This window comes from Gopherus evgoodei, chromosome 5 (genome assembly GCF_007399415.2).
Source record: "Gopherus evgoodei ecotype Sinaloan lineage chromosome 5, rGopEvg1_v1.p, whole genome shotgun sequence".
In the NCBI taxonomy this organism is placed as follows: Eukaryota; Metazoa; Chordata; order Testudines; family Testudinidae; genus Gopherus; species Gopherus evgoodei.
The window spans coordinates 39,530,487-39,552,730 of NC_044326.1; the positions used below are offsets into that span (position 1 = coordinate 39,530,487).

The 22,244-nt window shown below is 40.7% G+C and overlaps 1 protein-coding gene across 1 annotated transcript in view; it reads left to right on the forward strand.

The window, feature by feature from the left end:
• The window catches only part of PCDH7 (protocadherin 7), a 391,928-nt gene that overhangs the window by 165,128 nt on the left and 204,556 nt on the right, over window positions 1-22,244 (forward strand). The window contains exon 2 of the mRNA XM_030563484.1: window positions 17,548-17,764. Within this exon, the coding sequence (XP_030419344.1) occupies window positions 17,548-17,764 (217 nt within the window). The remainder of the gene's footprint in view (window positions 1-17,547; window positions 17,765-22,244) is intronic.

Consider the following 22,244-nt stretch of genomic DNA (forward strand, 5'->3'; position numbering starts at 1 on the left):
CACCAACTCAATCTCTGCATCTCACTACAAAGCTGGGAAAATTGAGGGGGTGCCATGAGCAGAGAGCATATGTAGTGGTAAGGTGATAGTGATGCCAAATGGCAGCAGTAAGCCCCCCTACTCATCTGTAATTGGTTGCAGGAGTGAGGGAAAAGAAAGTTGTAAGACCTAAGAAAAGAGAGAAGGAGAGAGAAAGGGGCTTCAGATCCTCCAGGTTGAGGGAAAAACATGTCAAATAATGAAAAAGAGAAAGGTGATTCTTAGGAACTTGTATGGGGCAAAAGGAGGAGGAATCAGGAGAGAAGGAGGACTTTGTGATTAGACAACATGGGTAGGGACCATGCTGGCTAGGATGGCTGCAGAGTGGATGGTTTGGATTCCCTTCTGGTGATATTTCAGCAAAGTGAAAGCTCACTAACCTCTTCTCCACTAATCCTTAACTGTTGTAATTCTCATAAAATACCGACCATGGCTACACCATGCGAGCACAGATTTAATAGCAGGGACTGTAGCGAGTTGCTGGATTATTAAGACTTCTTCTTCTTCTTCTTCTTTTTTTTTTTACAAAATATACTACAGTATGTTTACTAGTACATTATGAAGTATGAGCATTAATAATTAAAATGGAATCGTCATTGTCAACATCAATGAACAAATGTACTAGCTTTGCTCTTATTGTGCTTATTCACTTAGGAGCAGTCCAGCCACCAGAGTCTGCACTGCAGGGCTATATAGACCAACTTTGAGTCTCTTTCTGATATAGTGTCTTTATAGGGTCTTATTACCATTTTATTCAACCATTGTATGCAATCTTCATTTGTTAATGATTGTAGCTAATAATCAAGGACTTGTCAAAGTATTTCTCTTCTCTTTTTTTCTGTTGAAGTACTTCTCTAAGGTGTTACAGGCTTCTCACTGAAAAAATAATGCCTGTTTAATTTGCCAGTTGTGCATTAAACACAACAATAGGAATTTAGAATGATAGAAATGTGTGACTGTAAGGGGAAACAAAGAGTTGTGTGGATTGAATGCATTCACGCAGAATAGTAATTGTTCATTAATATTTTGTTTGTTAGTCTTTTAACAAGCTGCTAATAATTAAGATAGAATACAAAGAAAAGTATAATTGCATGTTTTGTCAAAAATCCAGTGCTTAAAGAAACACCTTGAATTTGCGTGATTAGTTGATGTTGCTGTTCTTCCACTCTGCAGATCTGTCTCATACACATATCAATGTCATTATATTTATCTCACTAGCATATGACATTGATTGACTCTCTGAGATGGGTGGTGATTTTTCATAATATCTTCATCTAGCTTTAGAGCATCATTTTCAAATATCTGTGGTTGGATAAACACCAACAGCAGTGGAAGTAATGAAGATAAGTAAAACACCAAGGAAAGTGAGCAATAATTATTTTAGTATAGTGATGGTAATGGCTGCTGTTGTTACTAAATTTAAGTGATACTAAATTTCAGTGTTACTATCACTGAATTTAAGTGATACTAAATTTCAGTGTCAGTATCATTGTCCGAATTCCTACCCCTCCTTATTAGGTCTTATGGAAAAGCAAGGAGAGTAAGAGTTGCTGTGATGTCAACCAGTGCTGCTGCCTGAGTGCAGTTCTGATGCTGCAGACTTCATGGGCCTGATTATTGACTGCCTCATACCTTGGGCCCAAAGGTATTTGTGTAAATAAAGAGTAATGCTGGTACAGAACTGATGTCAGTTAGGGAATAATCAGAGCTCTTGTGTAGTCTGATACACCTTGGCAAAATGGGCTACATCCCTGTCTGCATCCCAATTGTGCTTGGGGAATCTTGAGGAGTGTGAGCAAAGATGCCTTAAACCTCTTTAGTGCCTCTCTTCCCAATCTTGGGATTGTCCAGCCACCAGATTGGTCCACAGGGTAAAGCTGAGAAGTGAATTTATTTGACGAAGTTCCTTCAGAAACCAGACAGGCTTCCAAAAATCAGGCTTCCAGTAGCTTGCCAACCACATTATATACCTGGATCTCAATTAAGTATAGAAGGGACTCATTCATCCACCCTTCCATTACAGTACAGGCATAGCTGAACAGGATCTTGAATCACATTGGAGTAAAAACAGTAATAATTGCTGTGCAGAGACTAGGAAAGTGGCTGAAAGGGCACAGTCCATAAATAATGTAGAGATACCAGGAAACACAATATTTTTCTCTGCTACAAATAATAAGGAAGTACCAATTAGTCCATACTTTCAAAAAATACAATAGTGTTAAAAAAGGAGAATACTGGGTTTACTCCATTAAAATTTAAAGAAAGTGCACTCTGCACACTCCAGATTGCGACCCATCTGTATAACCAAAGAGTGTTCTGGAGACCTAACTAGTGAGAAACCCGAGGCACAGAAACAATTCTTGATCTTACTCACAACACAGAATTAAAATGGAAAAGGGAGTTTTCAAAAACAGTCACCAATCCAGATTGAAAACTCGTTGACAGACATCTTTGTGCAAGGGAATCTTGCAATAGAAGGAAAACTGGGGAGAAAAAAATATACTGGGGATTTTAGAGGACAATTTTGTCTTATAATGGAAAGCATGTGTCAAGCTTAAGTATGATGCAGCTATTACTTTTGCTTTATCTTTCTGCCTAATCTGCCTGTATATGCATCCAAAGTGCTGGTAACTGAAATTAGGGTTGGCCATCCCTCAGAAGGTAAAAGTATTAATGTGATTTAATTTTCTTGGTCATATAGGGAATAATTTATCTCAGTCAGTGATGGAGTGGGAGAGAGAGAAGAAGCATGGTTCATGAAACTAAGGAGTAACGGGAAAGAATTCATTATATACCTGTGTGTAAATTTGAAGAAGTGTTGCAGGGGTTCCCCTTGTGGGCAGACACAGTCGATGGCAGAGTTATCAATATCCATGCCCTGTTAGCAGAGCATGTGGGGGACACCGGTGTGTGAGCCGCGGGTGAGGAGGACCATTAGCAGACACAACTGCATTCCATTTACTGAGTTGCAGTAGCAGTAAGAATTTTGGGGGGTATGGAAAAAATGCTGAGCAGCAACCAGTGGGTTTGGTTGGGTCTGGAGCAGCTTTATCATTTTGATTCACAATGCTAGAATCACTGGGCATTAGAAATGGTACAGCCAAAACATAAAAGCCCTTAATGATATGTTGCCATGTTTGCCAAGCATTTGGAGACCTCTTGTGTCAATTTGCCTGTGTAATCTCATTATAAATGTATCAGGAGCAACTCCATAGTTAAGGATATATTTATTTTTTTCCAAGTATAAACCCCCTTGGTAGGTATTGTAATAAAAATTAGTGATCAAAAATTTATCTAGGACAAAGTTTTAGTTTTTACAGGGTTAAAACTGACTTCTTTATGTGATATTTCAACAATATGTCCACTGTTTTTTTTTCCCCTCAGTCATTTTAATTTACAAATGGTTTTGTTTTAAAACTTCAAAGTTTAGGTAGATCTAGATCTAACCAAGGACTCCTGCTTAAATTAATGGATATGAAATGAAGTTATGAGCTTTATTTGTCATAAATATCCTTATCTGCTCCACTGCAGCTGATGCATAAATACTGTTCTTGAAGGATGTGTCAATGTGTATGCCACAGTTGGAGCTCGCACTGGTGCCTCAACAGAAGCTTGAAGCTAAAAGGAAGTTTGATGCGAGAGGAAGTCAAATATGGCCCCTAGCATAGAGAGGCACCACTCCATAGAGAGAAAAAAATATCAGTTCGCCAGGGATAGGGAGTCTAAGTCCTTTGCTAAGAGAGTAGTGCTAGGCAAATAGACACAACCAGCATTGATAACAATGAAGGCACCTGCACTGACCATGGTGCCGATTACAAGACCAAAGTACGCTCTCACAGAACCATGGAGATCCTCTCTGGGGACATCATCTGTACCAATGCAACATTACGCTTGGAATCACATAAAGACATCCTTCCTTGGCAGTGTCATTTAGAGAATACTACACCTCTTCACTCGTCCTACTCCACTGTCACTGGTCTACTCCAAACAGAGATGCCTTACTGTTACCATCTGAGCATGATCCTAGAGATCTCTCTTGTATGGTGTCAGTATGAAAGATGCAGGAATAGCATTGGGGTGACCAGTTGCAACCAAGCTAGTAATTGCATATCCTGACACCCTGCCCAGAGTGGCTCTACTAGGAACTGTCATTTGAAATGTCCTGCAGATCCTTCTCCTTTACATTTAGGAAGAAGAGGAGATTGGGCTCTACAGTGGTATCAGTACCCAGACCACAAATTCCTGAGCAAATGGTCAGTGCCCAAAAACTGGGTGGAACAACAGCACCTTCATTCTCCGCAAAGGAATTATCATTGTCATCTGATGAGATGGTGACACCAGCCTTGGCACCAGCATTTGATAACTTCAGAGCATTCCAGGATCTCCTAACTGACATAGCAGAGACCCTGGATATCCAAACAATGGTCATACAAGGGAAATCACTCAAACTCTCTGACATCCCGACAGCACCAGTCTGGCCAGAATTGTAATTCTGATCAATGAAGGCATACTGGAAACAGCCAAGGGGCTCTGGCAAACCTCAGCTGCCATCCAACCTACATCTTAAAGGGTAGAGAAGCAGTATCAGGTGCCTTCATAAAACTTTGAACACTTTTATTCCCACCCAAACCCAGGATCATTAATAGTTTCAGCAGTCACATTCAGTGCCAATAGAAACGATGCTTCACACACTCAGCTTTTCCAGGATAATGCTATATATATAGAGAGAGAGGCAGGACCAAATCTTTCAGACTGTCACCATGTCTTTTTACTGACTTAGCCAATAGTCTTAAAGGTCTTAAAGGCTTCAGAAATGTGCCTGTATAAGAAATCTGTACATTGGCCACATAGAGTGACTCATTGACCTTTGTCAGATGCTATGTCTTGGACTTACCTGCCTGATCAGATGCCAAGTTCAGGAGAGTAGTAGTACAATCACTGTTTGACTGATGCAGCTGGAACTCCTCATTCCCAACATCCTGGGGGGCTACTGCTTGCCAGTCACTTAAGTGGAGTCCACATTGACACATACTCGAAGAAGAAAGAACGAACACTTATTTGCCCAACAGCAACTGTGATTCTTTGAGGTGTTGTAGTCAGTGTGGACTAAATGACATGCCCTTCATCCCTACTTTCCAGAGCCCTCAGCTACCATGGGCTTCAAATTATGAGGGAACTGAGGGAGGCTTGGGGCCACTCTACCCTTTATGCCCTTGCAGAAAAGCATGAGGAGAATAGGGTGCAAGTGCAGTCCTGACAGACAGTACTAATACAAAATATCTGATCTTGCATGCACGAGGCACATATGTACCTACAGTGGGTGCCACACTGACTACATCTCAAAGGACTGCAGTTACTATTGTAGGATAGTAACTGGTCTTTCATAATATGTTGACATCTGAGAGCTGACAAATTGATATTGTTGATCAGAGGTTAAGGAATGTATAAAGTGAATTTTCATGTCAGTAATATCATTAATCAAATATATTTACTGAAAGGGTCATAATATATGTAAGTCAACATACATTCCTCTTCGTTGGCAGTACTCTTTTAAAAAAATGATGGACACTCTACAGTTTTGTGTTGTGCATGAAGGTGAACTATATCTCCAGCCTTAATTCCAAATGCCCCCAGTTAAAGTCAGTCAGGTTTTTTCAAAGTAAGTAAAGATGTAATACTTCAGGTTTTTTTAGGATTAGTAGTGTCCTGATCCAGTAGTATACAGATTATACTATCCCAGTTATATGGTGCTTGGCATCTTGTTCTTGATTATTATAAGGGCCATGGTGAACAACTATATATGTCCAGAATTTTCTGTTTTTAATATGTATTGAATTAATCAATATCAATATTCCTTAATTGTTCAGATAGCAAACATATTGCCATCAATGTCTGTTTCTTTTTATCAGGGCAGTACAGGCCATGATCTTACTCCATGGGGCAAGATACATTGAACATTTTTAATACATTTGACTGTGAAGATTCTTAGAAGTCATGCAATATAGAGTTCAGAATTCTAATGTCTGCATTGTCTCTAAACGTGGAGTAAATGCTGCAAAGTACCAATTAACTAGCACATCATTCTTGGAGAAAGGATTTTGCCAGAATTATATCGCATTCATTTAAAGTCAGTGGAATGGGCTAAATGGGCTGTACTGAACTGAATATTATGTGTGTTAATTTTGTGTCAGATAATTCCTACTCAGACTAGCACTAGAGAAAAATGGCAACATTAAAAGCTGAATGTGTTTTAAAATGTTAATTTTTAATAATTCACAGAAGTTCCATCACATTTTTAAATGTAGAGAATAAATAATAATAACCATGCTCAGGGCTTTCAGCCTTTTCCATACCACATTCCTCTTTTTCATCTCCTTTTGGATCTCCTCTCTGTCTTTCAAGACCTACCTGGGAAATTTAACAATATGAGAAGGGCAAGGGGTTCTCAGATCCCTGACATCTATTCACATCTTCTAGTTGGAGAATGCCTCACATCTCATTAAAGGCATCACTCTACAGGACTCCAAAACCTATAAGCAATAATTTAAATGAAAAAAAAAGGATTTTCATTTTTTTAAAGTAATAATCGGATTATTCTGGATCTTGTGATAGGGCAAAATCAGCATGGGTGGGATTTAATTGACACAACCTGACCCCAAAGAGGTGGTGCTAGCTGGAAAGGGAGGATACACTGATTCATCATACCCCTGAGTAGGCTTTCATGTTTTAAAGCAGAATCTCTAGGAGTGGGTGGCAATGAAAACATTTGGGATTGAATGCCCAGTGGTCAGTGACTTCTTCTGCCTAGTGGTAAACAGAAAAAGTGTGTGTGGCAAGGATTTTGGGGGAAGCAGGCAAAAATCACAAAGCACACCTCTTGCACTACATTCTTGATTTACCATAACCTTATTCATACCCTACAATTATTGATGGTCTGAGCTGTGGCTGAGTAGTTCCATGGTGGAACCTGGGATGAGGGGCATGGTCTTTGCATTTTAGGGCCAGATCCTGAAAAGTGTTGAGCATCTCTGTGAGGTTCAGAACACCACCAACTTCAACTAACTTGTAATTGTAGTTAGCACCTTGTAGGAAGGATCAGACCTTTAGTGTATTTCTACACTGCAGCAGAGAGCGTAATTCCTAGCACGAGTAGACAGATGCACTCTAGGTAGCATGCTAAAAATATCAGTGTAGGTGGGATAACATGGGCAGTGGCTCAGGCTAACTGCTTGAGTATGTACCATGGGCATCTGGGCAAAGTTGTACTCATGCATTAGACTGAGCTGCTGCCTGTGCTACCCCTGGCTACACTGCCATGTTCAGTGTGCTAGCTACAACAAAGCTAGCATGTGTCTGTTTACTCATGCTGGGAAGCATGCTCGCAGCTGCAGTTAGTGTGACCAGATGTCCTGATTTTATAGGGACAGTCCCAATTTTTGGGTCTTTTTCTTATGTAGGCTCCTATTACACCCCACCTCTGTCTTGATTTTTCACACTTGCTGTCTGGTCACCTCACCTGCAGTGCAGGTGTACCCTTATTTGTTATGGGCCGTGATCGGATCACCCAGTCTCTCTTGCAGATAACTCCTGGCTTGATAGATTATATCCATTTTGCAGAACAGCATCTAAGTCTGAATCCAGATTTTTTTTTGTGGGTAGGGGTATGTAGTTGGGTCACAATGTAGGCACACTTTTCTGCATAGTGCCAGAATTTATTATTATTTATTTGTATTGCAATAACACCTAAGAGCCTCAGACTTGGACCAAGACCCTATTGTAATAGGTACTATACAAACACAGAGCAAAAAATGATCCCTGCCTCAAAGACCTTCTAATCTAAGTAATGAGCTGAGAAGACATCTAAGACATTCGTAAAACAGTTGTGCAGTCAGGGAGAATTTAGCTAATACATGCGACCATCACTCCTTGAACTCTACTCCAGACAAAGCCTTTAACAGAATGGTAAGACCTAGCCTCACACCTCTGTACGCTAACCATCATGCACAAAATAAAGGGCCAGTTTATCAGCTGGTGCAAATCAGCAAAACTCCATGGCAATTAAAATGAATGGAGTTGCACCAGTTTACATCATCTGGAGTTCTCCCTGCCCTTTGCAGTTTTCTGTACCTGTATATATGTGTCTTGTCTGTACTTGTTAGTGTGTTGTCTTTTATATGTTTCACTGTTTACTGTGGGAGTGAATATGAGTTATCCCTGCTTGTCTGGTATCTCACATTATAGGATGCTTTCACTGCAGCATGTTACAATACACATTTTTCAAGGGAGAATGTAACCATCAGACGTGCATATATATATATATTATCTCAACTGGGAAGCAGAATGTATTCCTCTTGCCAAAAAACAGCTGCATGTATATGTCTTATGTACACATGCTGTTCTGATTAAAAACAAAGCTTCTTCCCTTCTTCTCTTAAATGTTGGGGTATTTTTTTAGAATACTATTTACAATAGTTTCAGGCATTCACTTTTATAGCATATTCTGCCACATGAACATGAGGTTAAGGGGAGCGTTGGCTAGGACAGACACACTGCACCTCAGGGTACGTCTACACTATGGGATTATTCCGATTTTACATAAATCGGTTTTATAAAACAGATTGTATAAATTCGAGTGCACGCGGCCACACTAAGCACATTAATTCGATGGTGTGCGTCCATGGTCCGAGGCTAGCATTGATTTCTGGAGCGTTGCACTGTGGGTAGCTATCCCATAGCTATCTCATAGTTCCCGCAGTCTCCCCCCCCTTGGAATTCTGGGTTTAGAGCCCAGTGCCTGATGAGGCAAAAATCATTGTCGCGGGTGGTTCTCAGTACAGCCTCACCCCTCCCTTTGTGAAAGCAGCAGACAACCATTTCACGCCTTTTTTCCTGGGTGAACTGTGCAAACACCATAGCACAGCAAGCATGGACCCTGCTGATATCAATACCGCAATAGTGGATGTTGTAAACAGGTCGCGCATTATCGTGCAGTCTATGCAGAACCGGGACCTGCAAAGCCAGGCGAGGAGGAGGCGGCGGCTACGGCAGCGCAGCGACGAGAGTGATGAGGACATGGAAACAGAATTATCTCAAACCATTGGCCCCTGCGCTTTGGAGATCCTGCTGGTAATGGGGCAGGTTCTAGCCAGTGAACGCCGATTTTGGGCCCGGAAAATAAGCACAGACTAGTGGGACCGCATAGTTTTGCAGGTGTGGGATGATTCCTAGTGGCTGCAAAACTTTCGCATGCGTAAGGGCATTCATGGAACTTTGTGACTTGCTTTCCTCTGCCCTGAAACACCATAATACCAAGATGAGAGCAGCCCTCACAGTGGAGAAGCGAGTGGCAATAGCCCTCTGGAAGCCTGCAACGCCAGACAGCTACCGGTTAGTCAGGAATCAAATTGGAGTGGGAAAATCTACTGTGGGGGCTGCTGTGATGCAAGTAGCCAAAGCAATCATTAAGCTGCTGCTACGAAAGGTTGTGACTGGGAAACGTGCAGGTCATAGTGGATGGCTTTTCTGCAATGGGATTCCCTAACTGTGGGGGAGCGATAGATGGAACCCATATCCCTATCTTGGCACTGGAGCACCAGGGCACCCAGTACATAAACCGCAAGGGGTACTTTTCAATGATGCTGCAAGCACTGGTGGATCACAAGGGACGTTTCACCAACATCCACGTGGGATGGCCAGGAAGGGTTCGTGACACTCGTGTCTTCAGAAGTACTGCTCTGTTTAAGCTGCTGCAGCAAGGGAATTACTTCCCAGACCAGAAAATAACAGTTGGGGATGTTGAAATGCCTGTAGTTATCCTTGGTGACCCAGCCTACCCCTTGGTGCCATGGCTCATGAAGCCATCCACAGACAGCCTGGACAGTGGTCAGGAGCTGTTCAACTACAGGCTGAGCAAGTGCAGGATGGTGGTAGAATGGTCATTTGGCCGTTTAAAGGCACGCTGGTGCGCACATTACTGACTCGCTCAGACCTCATCCAAACCAATGTCCCCTTTGTTATTGCTGCTCGCTGTGTGCTCCACAATCTCTGTGAGAGTAAGGGGGAGACCTTTATGGCGGGGTGGGAGGCTGAGGCAAATCACCTGGCCACTGATTTTGTACAGCCAGACACCAGGGCGATTAGAAGAGCACACCAGGAAGCGGTGCGTATCAGAGAAGCTTTGAAAACGAGTTTCATCACGGGCCAGGTACGGTGTGACTGCTGTGTTTGTTTCCCCTTCATGAACCCTCCCCCTTTATTGACTCCTTCCCTGTAAGCAACCCACCCTCCCCCTTCGATTACAGCTTGCTTAAGGAAATAAAGTCTCTATCATTTAAAAATCATGTATTCATTATAAAAAGTAATTATAAAAAGAGGCAGAGAACTGACAAGGTATCCCGGGTGTGGTTTGGGAGGAGGATAGGAGGGAAGGAAAAGGCCATTAAACACATTTCATTGTAATGACAGCCTTTTGGTTGGACTGTCCACGGGGGTGGGTGGGTGGGTGGGTGCACGAAGCCTTCCCCCACGCATTCTTACACATCTGGGTGAGGAAGATATGGAACATGGTGAGTGGTGAGAGTGGTTACACAGAGGCTGCAGCGGCACTCTGTGACCCCGCTGCTCTTCCTGAAGATCCACCAGACGTCGGAGGATATCTTGATCATGCAGCAGCTCCAGCGTTGCATCCCGCCACCGCTGATCTTCCTGCCTACACCTCTGATCTTCCTGCCGTCACCTCTCATCTCGAGCGTCTCTCCTATCCTCACGTTCATCCCTCCTATCCTCATGTTGGTCCCTCCTGTCCTCACGTTCACTGGCATCTTTCCTGTACTTTGCTACCACGTCCTTCCACTCATTCAGATGAGCTCTTTCATTGCGGGTTACTTCCATGATTTCCGAGAACATTTCGTCTCACGTCTTCTTTTTCCTCCGCCTAATCTGAGATAGCCTTCGGGATGGAGTAGGGAGGCTTGAAAAATGTGCAGCTGCATGAGGGAGGGAAAAAAGGAGAGAAGTATTTAAAAAGATACATTTTACAGAACAATGGTTATACTCTTTCACAGTGAACAACACTATTCACCTTACATAGCACATGTGATTTCACTACAAGGTCGCATTTTGCATCTTAATATTGAGTGCCTGCGGCTCTGGTGTTACAGATCTCACAGACGCACGTCCGGGCATCAGAATTCAGCTTGCATGCGGCCATGGTAAGCCATTGTCTTTCGGCTTCTCCAGCCTTCATATACATAGTGCCCTCTGATACTTCTTTCCTGTTAACATGCAGCAGCAGAAGCCAACCCCCCCATCCAATTCTCTAGGATAATTGCTTTATCCCTCCCCCCACCACATGGCTGGTATCACGGAAGATCACTGCTAATCTCCCTCCTTTCCGCCCCCCACCGAGTGGCTGGTAGCTGGGAAGATTCCTGCTAGCCAAACGCAAAAAAGCTCAGTGCTATCCTTCCTCCCCTCCCGCCGCTTGGCTACATGCAAGGAAAGATTTTTTTTAAGCAACAGCCCAGTAGGAAAATGGCCATCTCTGTCTCCTTAATTAAATTTCTGAATTTCAACCAGGTTACCATGAACGATATCACTCTGCTGAGGATAACAGAGCGAGATAAAGAATGGATGTTTCTTGAATGCCAGCAATCGCCGGGACCATACACAGCTATGCTTTGTCATGCAATGATACCCAATTACTTGCTACATTCATGGCGTGGTAAAGTGTCCTACCATGGTGGACGGAACAAGGCTGCCTTGCCCAGAAACTTTCTGCAAAGGCTTTTGGAGTACCTCCAGGAGCGCTTCATGGAGATGTCCCTGGAGGATTTCCGCTCAATCCCCAGACATGTTAACAAACTTTTCCAGTAACTTTACTGGCTGCGAATGCATCCCAAGCCCTCATGGCAAATCAATCATTAAAAAATGCTTGCTTTTAAACCATGTTTTATATTTACAAAGGCACACTCACCAGAGGTCGTTTCTATGGCTTCACTGTCTGGGCTAGTGGCTTGGGAGGTCTGGGGGAGTAATTCCATCTGGATCACAAAAAGCTCCTGGCTGTTGGGGCTAACGGAGTGCTGTGTGCTCGCTGCAAGGTCGTCCTCCTCTTCCTCCTCCTTCTCCTCATCTTCCCCCTCCGCAGAATCCTCAGCCATGGTTGAGATTACAACCCCCTGTCATAAACAGATAGCTAAGGGTTAATGTCTCTTTCACCTGAAAAAAAAGTAACCTGAAGCACCTGACCAGAGGACCAATCAGAAAACCGGATTTTTTCAACTCTGGGTGGAGGAAAGTTTGTGTGTGAGTCTTTTGTTCTGGGTTGTCTGCCTGAGTCCCTCTCAGCTATGAGGAGGATTTTTCCTTTTTCCTTTCTAATCTTCTGTTTCCAAGTTGTAAGTACAAAGTTGGTTTTTTGTTTTGTATTTACATGTCTATAGTTGCTGGAGTGCTTTGATTTGTATTCTTTTTGAATAAGGCTGTTTATTCATATTTCTTTTAAGCAATTGACCATGTATTTGTCACCTTAATACAGAGAGAACATTTGTATGTATTTTTCTTTCTTTTTATATAAAGCTTTCTTTTTAAGACCTGTTGGAGTTTTTCTTTAGTGGGGAACTTCAGGGAATTGGGTCTGCAGCTCACCAGGGAATTGGTGGGAGGAAGAAATCAGGGGGAGGTCTGTGTGTGTTAAATTTACTAGTCTGACTTTGCATTCCCTCTGGGTGAAGAGGAAAGTGCTTTTGTTTCCAGGACTGGAATTACAGAGGGTGGACTCCCTCTGCTTAGATTCACGGAGGTTGCTTCTGTGTATCTCTCCAGGAGCACCTGGAGGGGGGAAGGGAAAAGATTTATTTCCCTTTGTTGTTAGACTCAAGGGTTTGGGTCTTGGGGTCCCCAGGGAAGGGTTTTGGGGGGACCAGAGTGCCCCAAAACACTCTAATTTTTTGGGTGGTGGCAGCAGTACCAGGTCCAAGCTGGTAACTAAGCTTGGAGGTTTTCATCCTAACCCCCATATTTTGGACGCTAAGGTCCAAATCTGGGACCAGGTTATATGACACCCCACCTCGGAATCCACAGACAGGGGTGGGGTAATGGTGGCGCAGCCCCCTAAAATTGCATGCAGCTCAGCGTAGAAACGGCATGTTTTCGGCCCTGACCCAGACCTTCCGTTTGCTGCTTTGGTTTTCTGGTAGGCTTGTCTGAGGTCCTTAACTTTCACTCTGCACTGCACTGAATCCCTGGTGTGGCCTTTTTCCATCATAGCCTTGGAAATTTTTTCAAATATTTTTTCATTTCGTCTTTTGGAACGGAGTTCTGTTGGCACTGAATCCTCTCCCCATATAGCGATCAGATCCAGTACCTCCTGTGCGGTCCATGCTGGAGCTCTTTTTCGATTCTCAGGAGACTGCATTGCTACCTGTGCTGATCACAGCTCCACGCTGGCCAAACAGGAAATTAAATTCAAAAGTTCACGGGGCTTTTCCTGTATACATGGCCAGTGCATCTGAGTTCAGATTGCTGTCCAGAGCGGTCACAGTGGTGCACTGTGGGATACTGCCCGGAGGCCAATACCGTCGATTTGCAGCCACACTAACCCTAATCCGATATGGTAATATCGATTTTAGCGCTACTCCTCTCGTCGGGGAGGAGTACAGAAACCGATGTAAAGAGCCCTTTATATCGATATTAAGGGCCTTGTAGTGTGGACGGGTGCGGCGTTAAATCGGTTTAATGCTGCTAAAATCGGTTTAAACGCGTAGTGTAGAGCAGGCCTCAGTCACACAGCAGGCAAGATAACAGAATGTCTTCCTTTTTCTGTGTTCATGTAATATGGATGCTATCCTGCTTCCACTGAGCAGAGTTTTTTCACTTATTTCAGCTGGAACAGGACTGCAACCTTTTTCTTCATTTGGGGAGTTAGGTAGGGAAAATACATTTCTCTTCAATCTTCCTCTGGTAAGTTTTCTGTATGAACTGGTGGATTTAGCCAATGTGAGGTCAATTCAGTGATCTGTGACTCAGACTGCAGAGCACTCGAGTCATTGATCACACCAAATTGCTCACAGCTATTCTGTACCTTTAGTATTGTGTCACATATCACCACTCTTCACCAGGATTGGAATTTAGAATGCATTTTCTCCCCACCCATCCCGGCGGAAGCTCATTCAATGTCTCTCTGTGGGGATGGCACTCATCCCAGGTTACATTTACTTACCGTGTGGAGGTTATACATATTCTACTCTCAGACGCTGCTATTTTGCTGCACTCCTTCTAAGGCAGAATGAAAGTCACAATACAAAAGAAATGTGCTGTGCAGCACTGGTTCAGATGCTCTCCCCTGCATTGTTCAGCTGCTCCTGCCATCCTCTCTAAACATAATAAGTCACCTGTGTAAGTGTAATGTTGTCATTATAAATGAAAATATAAATACCAGCTCAAGGGAGAAGGAGAAAAGTTAAGAAGTATCATGTTACAGAATATGTAAACACTGAGTGACTTCCTACTTTTCAGTTCAGTGTGTCAGCCCTGCTTCAAAACTAGAAATGAGAGGAGTTGAGTTATTTAAAAATAACTGCAGTGGTATCATCTTATAACTAAGTTGCTTTTCCTGTCACAGAGCAACCACAAAGTGAAGAAATAACTATAGCAACCATGTCAGAATAGTGGAAATAGCCTGTGAGTTCTGTCAATGTAATGAGAATAGTGCTCTTTACTGGACTTACTTATTCTTAACTTTCCATATAGTGCACACTTGTGTTTGAGAGCATTCTTAAATTATCTGAAAAAAGTCATGGTAGAGAAAAATGGCAGATTATCAAGAAGACATGTCTGTGGCATCCATTTAAAATTCTTTAAAGTCCAATGGAGTGACAAAATGCAGTGAGTAGAAGTGGCTCTCTCCAGTACTAAAGATAACATGATAGCTAGTTACTGAGCTCTAAAACTATAAGGACAAAGGACTTTCCCATTACTTAAATACAAGGCATATGTGAACATATGCGTATATGTGTAAACTTTCAATAGCAAATAACACAATATGTAATCTAACATATGACATGGAATACAAATGATCCAGACATCTCACAGTTCAGAATATTAAGGGTCTTATTCTACCCTACTGTTTTAAAACACCTGGGAAGGGCTCTAAAATTCCTGTGAGGTTTAACAAGCTGATTTGCTGCAGAATGTTCCATTTATGGAGGAGTGGCTTCTGGTCTTGTGGTGTGGCAAGGGATATAACCATCACAGTCCATCTTGCTGAGGTTCCTTAGGGGAACAAATGATCCAGACATCTCACAGTTCAGAATATTAAGGGTCTTATTCTACCCTACTGTTTTAAAACACCTGGGAAAGGCTCTAAAATTCCTGTGAGGTTTAACAAGCTGATTTGCTGCAGAATGTTCCATTTATGGAGGAGTGGCTTCTGGTCTTGTGGTGTGGCAAGGGATATAACCATCACAGTCCATCTTGCTGAGGTTCCTTAGGGGAAAAGAAGCTTAGATCAATCACATGGGGCCAGGGTCCCTGCAGAGAACCTCTAACCCTCTCTATTGTTGTCTGTCCCCTTTTACCACTTTACTAGCATTGGCTCTCCACATCTTTTGTGCTTTATTTGCCCCATTTTGCACTGTTTACACTTACCTCTCTTCTCCTCATAGTGGACGTACTGTAGAGTCATGAGTAAAACTGAAATACCGGCACTCTGTAGCAACAAACATAAGCAAACTTTAAAGTATGAAGATTTAGCATGACAATACCACATATCTGTTAACCTCAATTTTTTCCTTATGTTTACAGCAACAATCAAGTTTATAACCTGTGCTGATTTACTTGTTCCAGGAGTTTTTGTTTATTAGTTTATATCCATAATGCTACCTAGTTACCAACCCATTGAACATTAACACTTAAATATTGCTTTACACCTTCCAAGCATACCTCAGTCAAACAAAGGGACCCATCTTTAAACCCATGTGGAGGATTGTAGCTTTTGTTAGTATTCATGTTTGCACAGTGCTTTGAAAATCCAAAGTGATAATGTCAATATGATTGTTAAAATGACAGCATGGTGAAATTATATATACATTTTAGATTGCAACAAAACCAGGGGCGGCTCTATGTTTTTTGCCGCTCCAAGCGTGTACTTGGGGCGGCAAGCCATGGGGGGCAGCCTGCCAGTCGCTGTGAGGGCGGCAGGCAGGTGGCTTTCAGCGACGTTTCTGCAGGAGGTCCGCTGGTAAGGTGGTTTCGGCGGCGCGCCTGCGGGAGGTCCGCCAGTGCTGTGCCATCAGCGTCCGTGCTGCCAAATTATCACCGAAGCCATGGGACCAGCGGACTTCCTGCAGGTGCACTGCTGAAAGACACCTGCCTGCCGCCTTCACAGCAACCAGCAGGCCACCCCCCGTGGCTTGCTGCCCCAGGCATGCGCTTGGAGTGCTGGTGCCTGGAGCCGCCCCTGAACAAAACCTGTAACACTAGAAAACTAGACTATATTGTAACTTCTAATCTGTTTGCACGACACTTGTTTATTAGTGTATATTACTGCAACAAGTGTCATGTGCAAATAGATTAGAGATTAAAATATAGTCTAGTTTTCTACTGTTATAGGTTTTGTTGCAACTTAAATATGCAGTTTATTAGTAGTAAATCAAATGTATTATTATTTTTTGTTATTACTGGTAGAATATTTCAAAAATCCAATGTCTATTAACTTTAATTAAAATGAACTGCAATGTGTAGCATGTTTCAATGGGAGGTAGACACCTAGCTTTTTTTTTTTTTTTTTTTTTAATTCCCAGTCTACATTTAAGTGTCTTCTAAATGTTGAGAGTAGAACTCACCCACTTCTTGGAATACTCTTGACTGTCAGAGTTCAGTATGTAAACTTTTATAGTGACAATTATTTCTTCTGTAATATCTGACATTTTGAATGAACACAAATCCATAATAATCAACATTTGAATGGTCCCAGTGGAAGCATCTGGTTTCAGCTGTGCCAGTGGTACTTTAAAGGCTTTACAAAGTCAGCTGGCAGCATACCCAATCTCCAGGCATTAAATTTTATGGCAAAAGAGCTGAGAGAGACTGAACATTTCTATTTCCTGTTATCTTTCTTACGTGGATGGGCTTCCAAAACCACAGACATTGATTTTAAAAAGGTCTATGTGTGTGTTAGTGTTACCAGCAGCCACGACATAATTCAAATTTGAGCATTTATCTTGTAAATCTTGTATAGTTTCTCTTTTACCCATTATAGGTTTTTTTAAGCAGATTTATTGCCAGACTGAATGAAGGTACTTGATAGTGTTGCAAACTGAAAAATCCATGACATTCCTAATGCAATGTCAAAGACTACAAATTGTTTATTTTAAATTAGGCAAAACGTCAAAGTTTTATGTTCAATTAGTCAACATTAAGATAGTCGTATATTTTAAGTCATGTTTTGAGAATCACTTGTTCAAAGACCAGACTTTTCAGTGACATTCAGAATCTTTTCTCTTGCAGCCATTTCGTAGAGTGACGTTTTCTGTTGTGAGTCAGCCTCAGGACCCCCATCAAGGGTCATTGCAGAGTTGCTATGACAGCGGTCTGGAGGAGTCAGAAACACCAAGCAGTAAGAGTTCATCAGGGCCAAGACTGGGTGCCCTTCCACTCCCAGAGGACAACTACGAAAGGACTACGCCGGATGGCAGTGTTGGTGAGGCAGAGCATATGGAAAATGGTAGGGGCAAACACAACATTCACACACATAATCACACTAGTGAGCCATAATAAGTAGACTTGTGAAAAGGTCAGTCCAAAATAATAAAATGAAATAGCTTAAATTATAACTATTTTATTTTAAATGGTAAAATTTGTTAAAATGCAGCTATACAAAATAATGAAATATAACCATACAAATAAAATCAGCAGCTTTTTTTACATTATTTTAAAACTACATTGTTGAAACAGTTAAATAATTAAAAAAAATATCAGTGCAGGGGCTGGCTTCAAAGAAATTAAATTGCATACACAATTTTTTTTTTTACAAAAGGAATTGATAAGGGACATGTGTTCTCTTTTCTACTTCCATTTTTTTGTCATACAATCATTGCTTATGACATTTTCCTGAAATTGAATTTGTGCCACATCAGCATAAAGAAAATAGGAATTAAAAATCTCCTTCTAGAGTCTTCCCTTTCCCCCAACATTATGCAACGTGTTTTCAAAACAATATTGAGGTTTCTACTCCATGTTGAATTATTTAGAAAAGGAAACCACGGTTTGATTTTTTCCTGCATGGTATATTGTGGAAAATACTTTTAGAACATATAATTTAAATTAAGGATTTTTTATATATATATGGGGATGGGGTGGGGAATGCATCCTGATTTGCACTATGAGTAATTCTTCAGCAATTGCAAAATTATGGTAATTAAATACTTAATAGTTTGCAATTTTCTTTTGTGTCTACAATTAGAAAATAGTGGACTTTAAAATACTTTTCTATAATAGATCTTAAATAATTTGCTGTTCCACACTTATTGACCCTTATCTAAAGCTCTTTGATGTCAATGTGCATTAACTTCAGTGAGCTTTGGGTGATGCCCTTAAACTATATAGTAGGTAACTTCATGTCAAAGATTACCGCATGTCAAAGAGTACATAGTGCTGACATGTGAAATGAGGAGTTTGCTCATCAAGTTTGTATAGTTGTGTTTGTGAGGAGGATGGAGTCTCATCAGATCCTCAAACCCAGTATAGATTTTGTTTGGCTTTGTGCATGACTTTAGCTTATTTCAAAGGCTTAGATCAGCAGTTAAAATTGTTCTTGTTTTATTCCTAAAATAGACATATTGACCCAATAAAAATAGATCATACTCTGTGGTCAGGAAATTGACAGATCTAATGTATATGAGGAAGAAGCACTGCAGCAGTCTGCATTTGCTGAAGGTTTGCACTTCAACAATGCATGACTATTTCAGTCATACAGAATAATGCCCCCTCCCCCCCCGTGGAAATAATAATGATCCTAAATTCAGTTATCATTTTCCCATTTATATATGTGTGTGTATTAAAATTTTTTTTTAGGAGATAGAAAAAAATGAAAGTTGTGGGGAGCCTGCTTCCTAAATTGTTATTTATTTTTATTTTTGTTAATTTAAGGGTGAAAATTAGTGCTTAGGAAAATGAGGCTAAAGCACTGGCTATATCCAGGTAGATACAGTGCAATGAAGGCAAGTATTCTTGAGATTAAATTGAATAAGTTCATAGTTCTTCTGAAACTGTCTGAGGCACAATATGTATAAAGCAATATATAAACACGGAATCTTGGATGAACTGTAGGACTATGATTTATCCTAACTTTCGATGTGCTTGTCAGTAGATAATAAAAGTGATCTTATCCAAATTAATTCTCAGAAATTCCAACATAGAGTTGACTCTAGTTTGCTTAAATTTTGGAAATTGTGGGGCAATTACCATTATACTATATTAATTGTTAAACTTTAAAAAATGAAATTAAAAGGACGACAAAGTAACTTTTCTTTGTTAGGATTACATACTTACCCTTTGAAAGTAGACAGATTTCAGAATAAGTAGAAGCACAACCAGATCAAACTACTAAATGTACTTATTATGCCATGAGCACCTCCAAAACAAGAGTAGCATAATAGAAGTCTCAAATGGTATAACGCAAGGATTACAGACAGTAAGGGAGATTTTTTGTCATCTTCACAAAATCTTGAACTGAACCCTGTGAAAAGTGGGTGACATTGTGATGAAAATTATACTCTACTGACTTTTGAATTCTGCTGTCACTTTTTAAAACAGGATTTAGACAGTGGCATGTCATCTGCCTCCAGTAATTTTTGTTAGCATTAGTCAATAGGTGATGACAGAACAAGAAGCAATGCACTTTTGGTCCTCTACAAATGTAGCATTTGACATTTGAGTGAGTGCTTTCTCTGATCCAAATTTTAAGATGACTTGTCTAGCTATATAGAACAATTGTATTGCTCAAATTCTTGTAATTTAATCTTCAATATTAATGGATCATTCTGACATAAATAGAATTGGAATTGAAACCTGTCAGGTATTCATTTGTCATATTTAATTGGAATCTCAGTAATCTGCAGTGTTTTGGTTGGTTAGGTTTTAATCAGGATTTGTATTGGATTTTCATTTGGATTTTCCATGGAAACAGCACTTTGAAAGCTATCTTAGTTTTTAATTGTTATTACTTCAAATATTTACCATTTAATTTCAAGCGGTGCGAAACAATGCAGTTATAACTAATTACTTTGGATTTACTTTCATTTTAAAGTTTGAGGAGATAATTTTCAGCACAGTAATGTAAAACCTTCTGATTCCTTTGATGCAGTCTCTGTGCAAGATAGGAACACTAATGAAAACCAGGTGCCTTTCATGTTTCAGCAAGTGAAAGAAGGCTGAATCTACTGCAGCTGGAGTAAACACCGGTAATGAAATGCAACTTCCCAAATTTGTTGGTTAGATGTCTCTTTCTACTTTTTTGGGTTAGCATAAAACAGAGAATTGAAACAATAGCGCAAGTAGGTTGGTTTTCTTTATAATAAACTGTACAGTGTATTACCAGCCTATATGAATGTCAGATGTAGATTGAGGTTTTGTTTGCATTATTAGCTGTGGTGAGCGGGGTAGGGTGGAAGAAATGTTAGCAGACAGGCTGTGAAGATGCAGTATGAAAAGATCTGCTAGTTTGTAAGATCTGGAGAACCAGAAATACTTCTGAGTCTTTCCCCCTGCCCTTGCAGCTTTCCTTACAAGGAAACCCTGCTCATTTGTGTAATTTTGTCCAACACATATCAATTGTATCTCTAATGTGGTCATTTAAAAGGCATTATTTTAACAGAAATTGCACACTGCTTTTCTCAAGAGGACATATTATTTTTCTTTATATCTTGATTTTTATACTGTAAATATAGGAATTGTCATACTGGATAAGATTCCTGGTCTATCAAGCACAATATTCTGTTTCTGACAGTAACCAGTAAGTACCAGATACTTCATACGTATGTACAAGAAACCACATAATAGAAAATTGTGGAATAACTTTCTCTTCTGGCCTCTGTTAGGCCTCGTCTACATTAGAAAATTAGATTGGTTTAAGTATATCTGTCAGAGGTGTGAAAAATCCATGCCCCCTGAGCAACCGTAATTAAGCTGACCTAACTCCCTGTGTTAGGTAAGTGCTAAGAAAATGGAAGATTTTTTCTGTCAACCTAGGCACCACCTCTCAGGGAGGTGTATTACCTATGCGGCTGGGAGAACCCCTCCCATCAGTTTAGGTAGTGTCTACGCTGTAGCTTTTTAAGTGAAGACAAGCCCTTAGGTAGTGTGCTCTGAATCATGAAGGTTTATATTTTCTAAAAGATTATTCATCCTATCTCATTTAATTACAACTATTGTCACTGTGCATACATGCAATTTTATGAATTCTACTAAATTATTGGCCTCAGTGATCTCTTGTGGCAGTATGTTCCACAAGTTAATTATCAGTTCTGTAAAAAACTATTCATTTTTATCAATTTTGTATTTGTTTTCTTTAAACCACACTTAATATCCCATTGTTATTGTATTATGAGAAAGTAAATAAAAGTGCTCAATTTACCTTTTCTATCTTTATTTTTATAGCTTTATCATGTGGCTTCATATTTATTTCTTCTCTCAACTACATTCACAGCCTTTTCAATCTTTCCTCATAGATAAAGTCTTGTTGTGCATCTAATAACTTTTGTTGCCTGTCTCTGAACTTTAATATCTGCTAGATGTTTTCTGAGATAGGGGTGACCAGAACTGAACACAGTTTTCCAGGTGAGGGCATCACAACATTTGCAGTATTATTTGCTATGCATTTTTTTACACATGCTGTCATTAGGGCATGTCTGTGATGATGCCCATGTCTTTTTCCATGGGGCTAATTTAGAACCTGACAGTGTGTATGATTAGTTCAAATAAATCCTTCTGATGTGCACAACCCTGCTTTTGTAAACAAAACATTTCATCTTTCATCTTGTTGTCTATTCAAATAGCTTTGTTAGGCCCATCTGAAGTTCCTCACAGTCCTCTCTAGGCGCAATTAAACAAAATAAATTATATTTATATACATTTATAATTTACTTACCAGTATATATATATTTCTTATTTGTAGCACCTTTCATCCAAGGCCAAGGAAGCAAAGT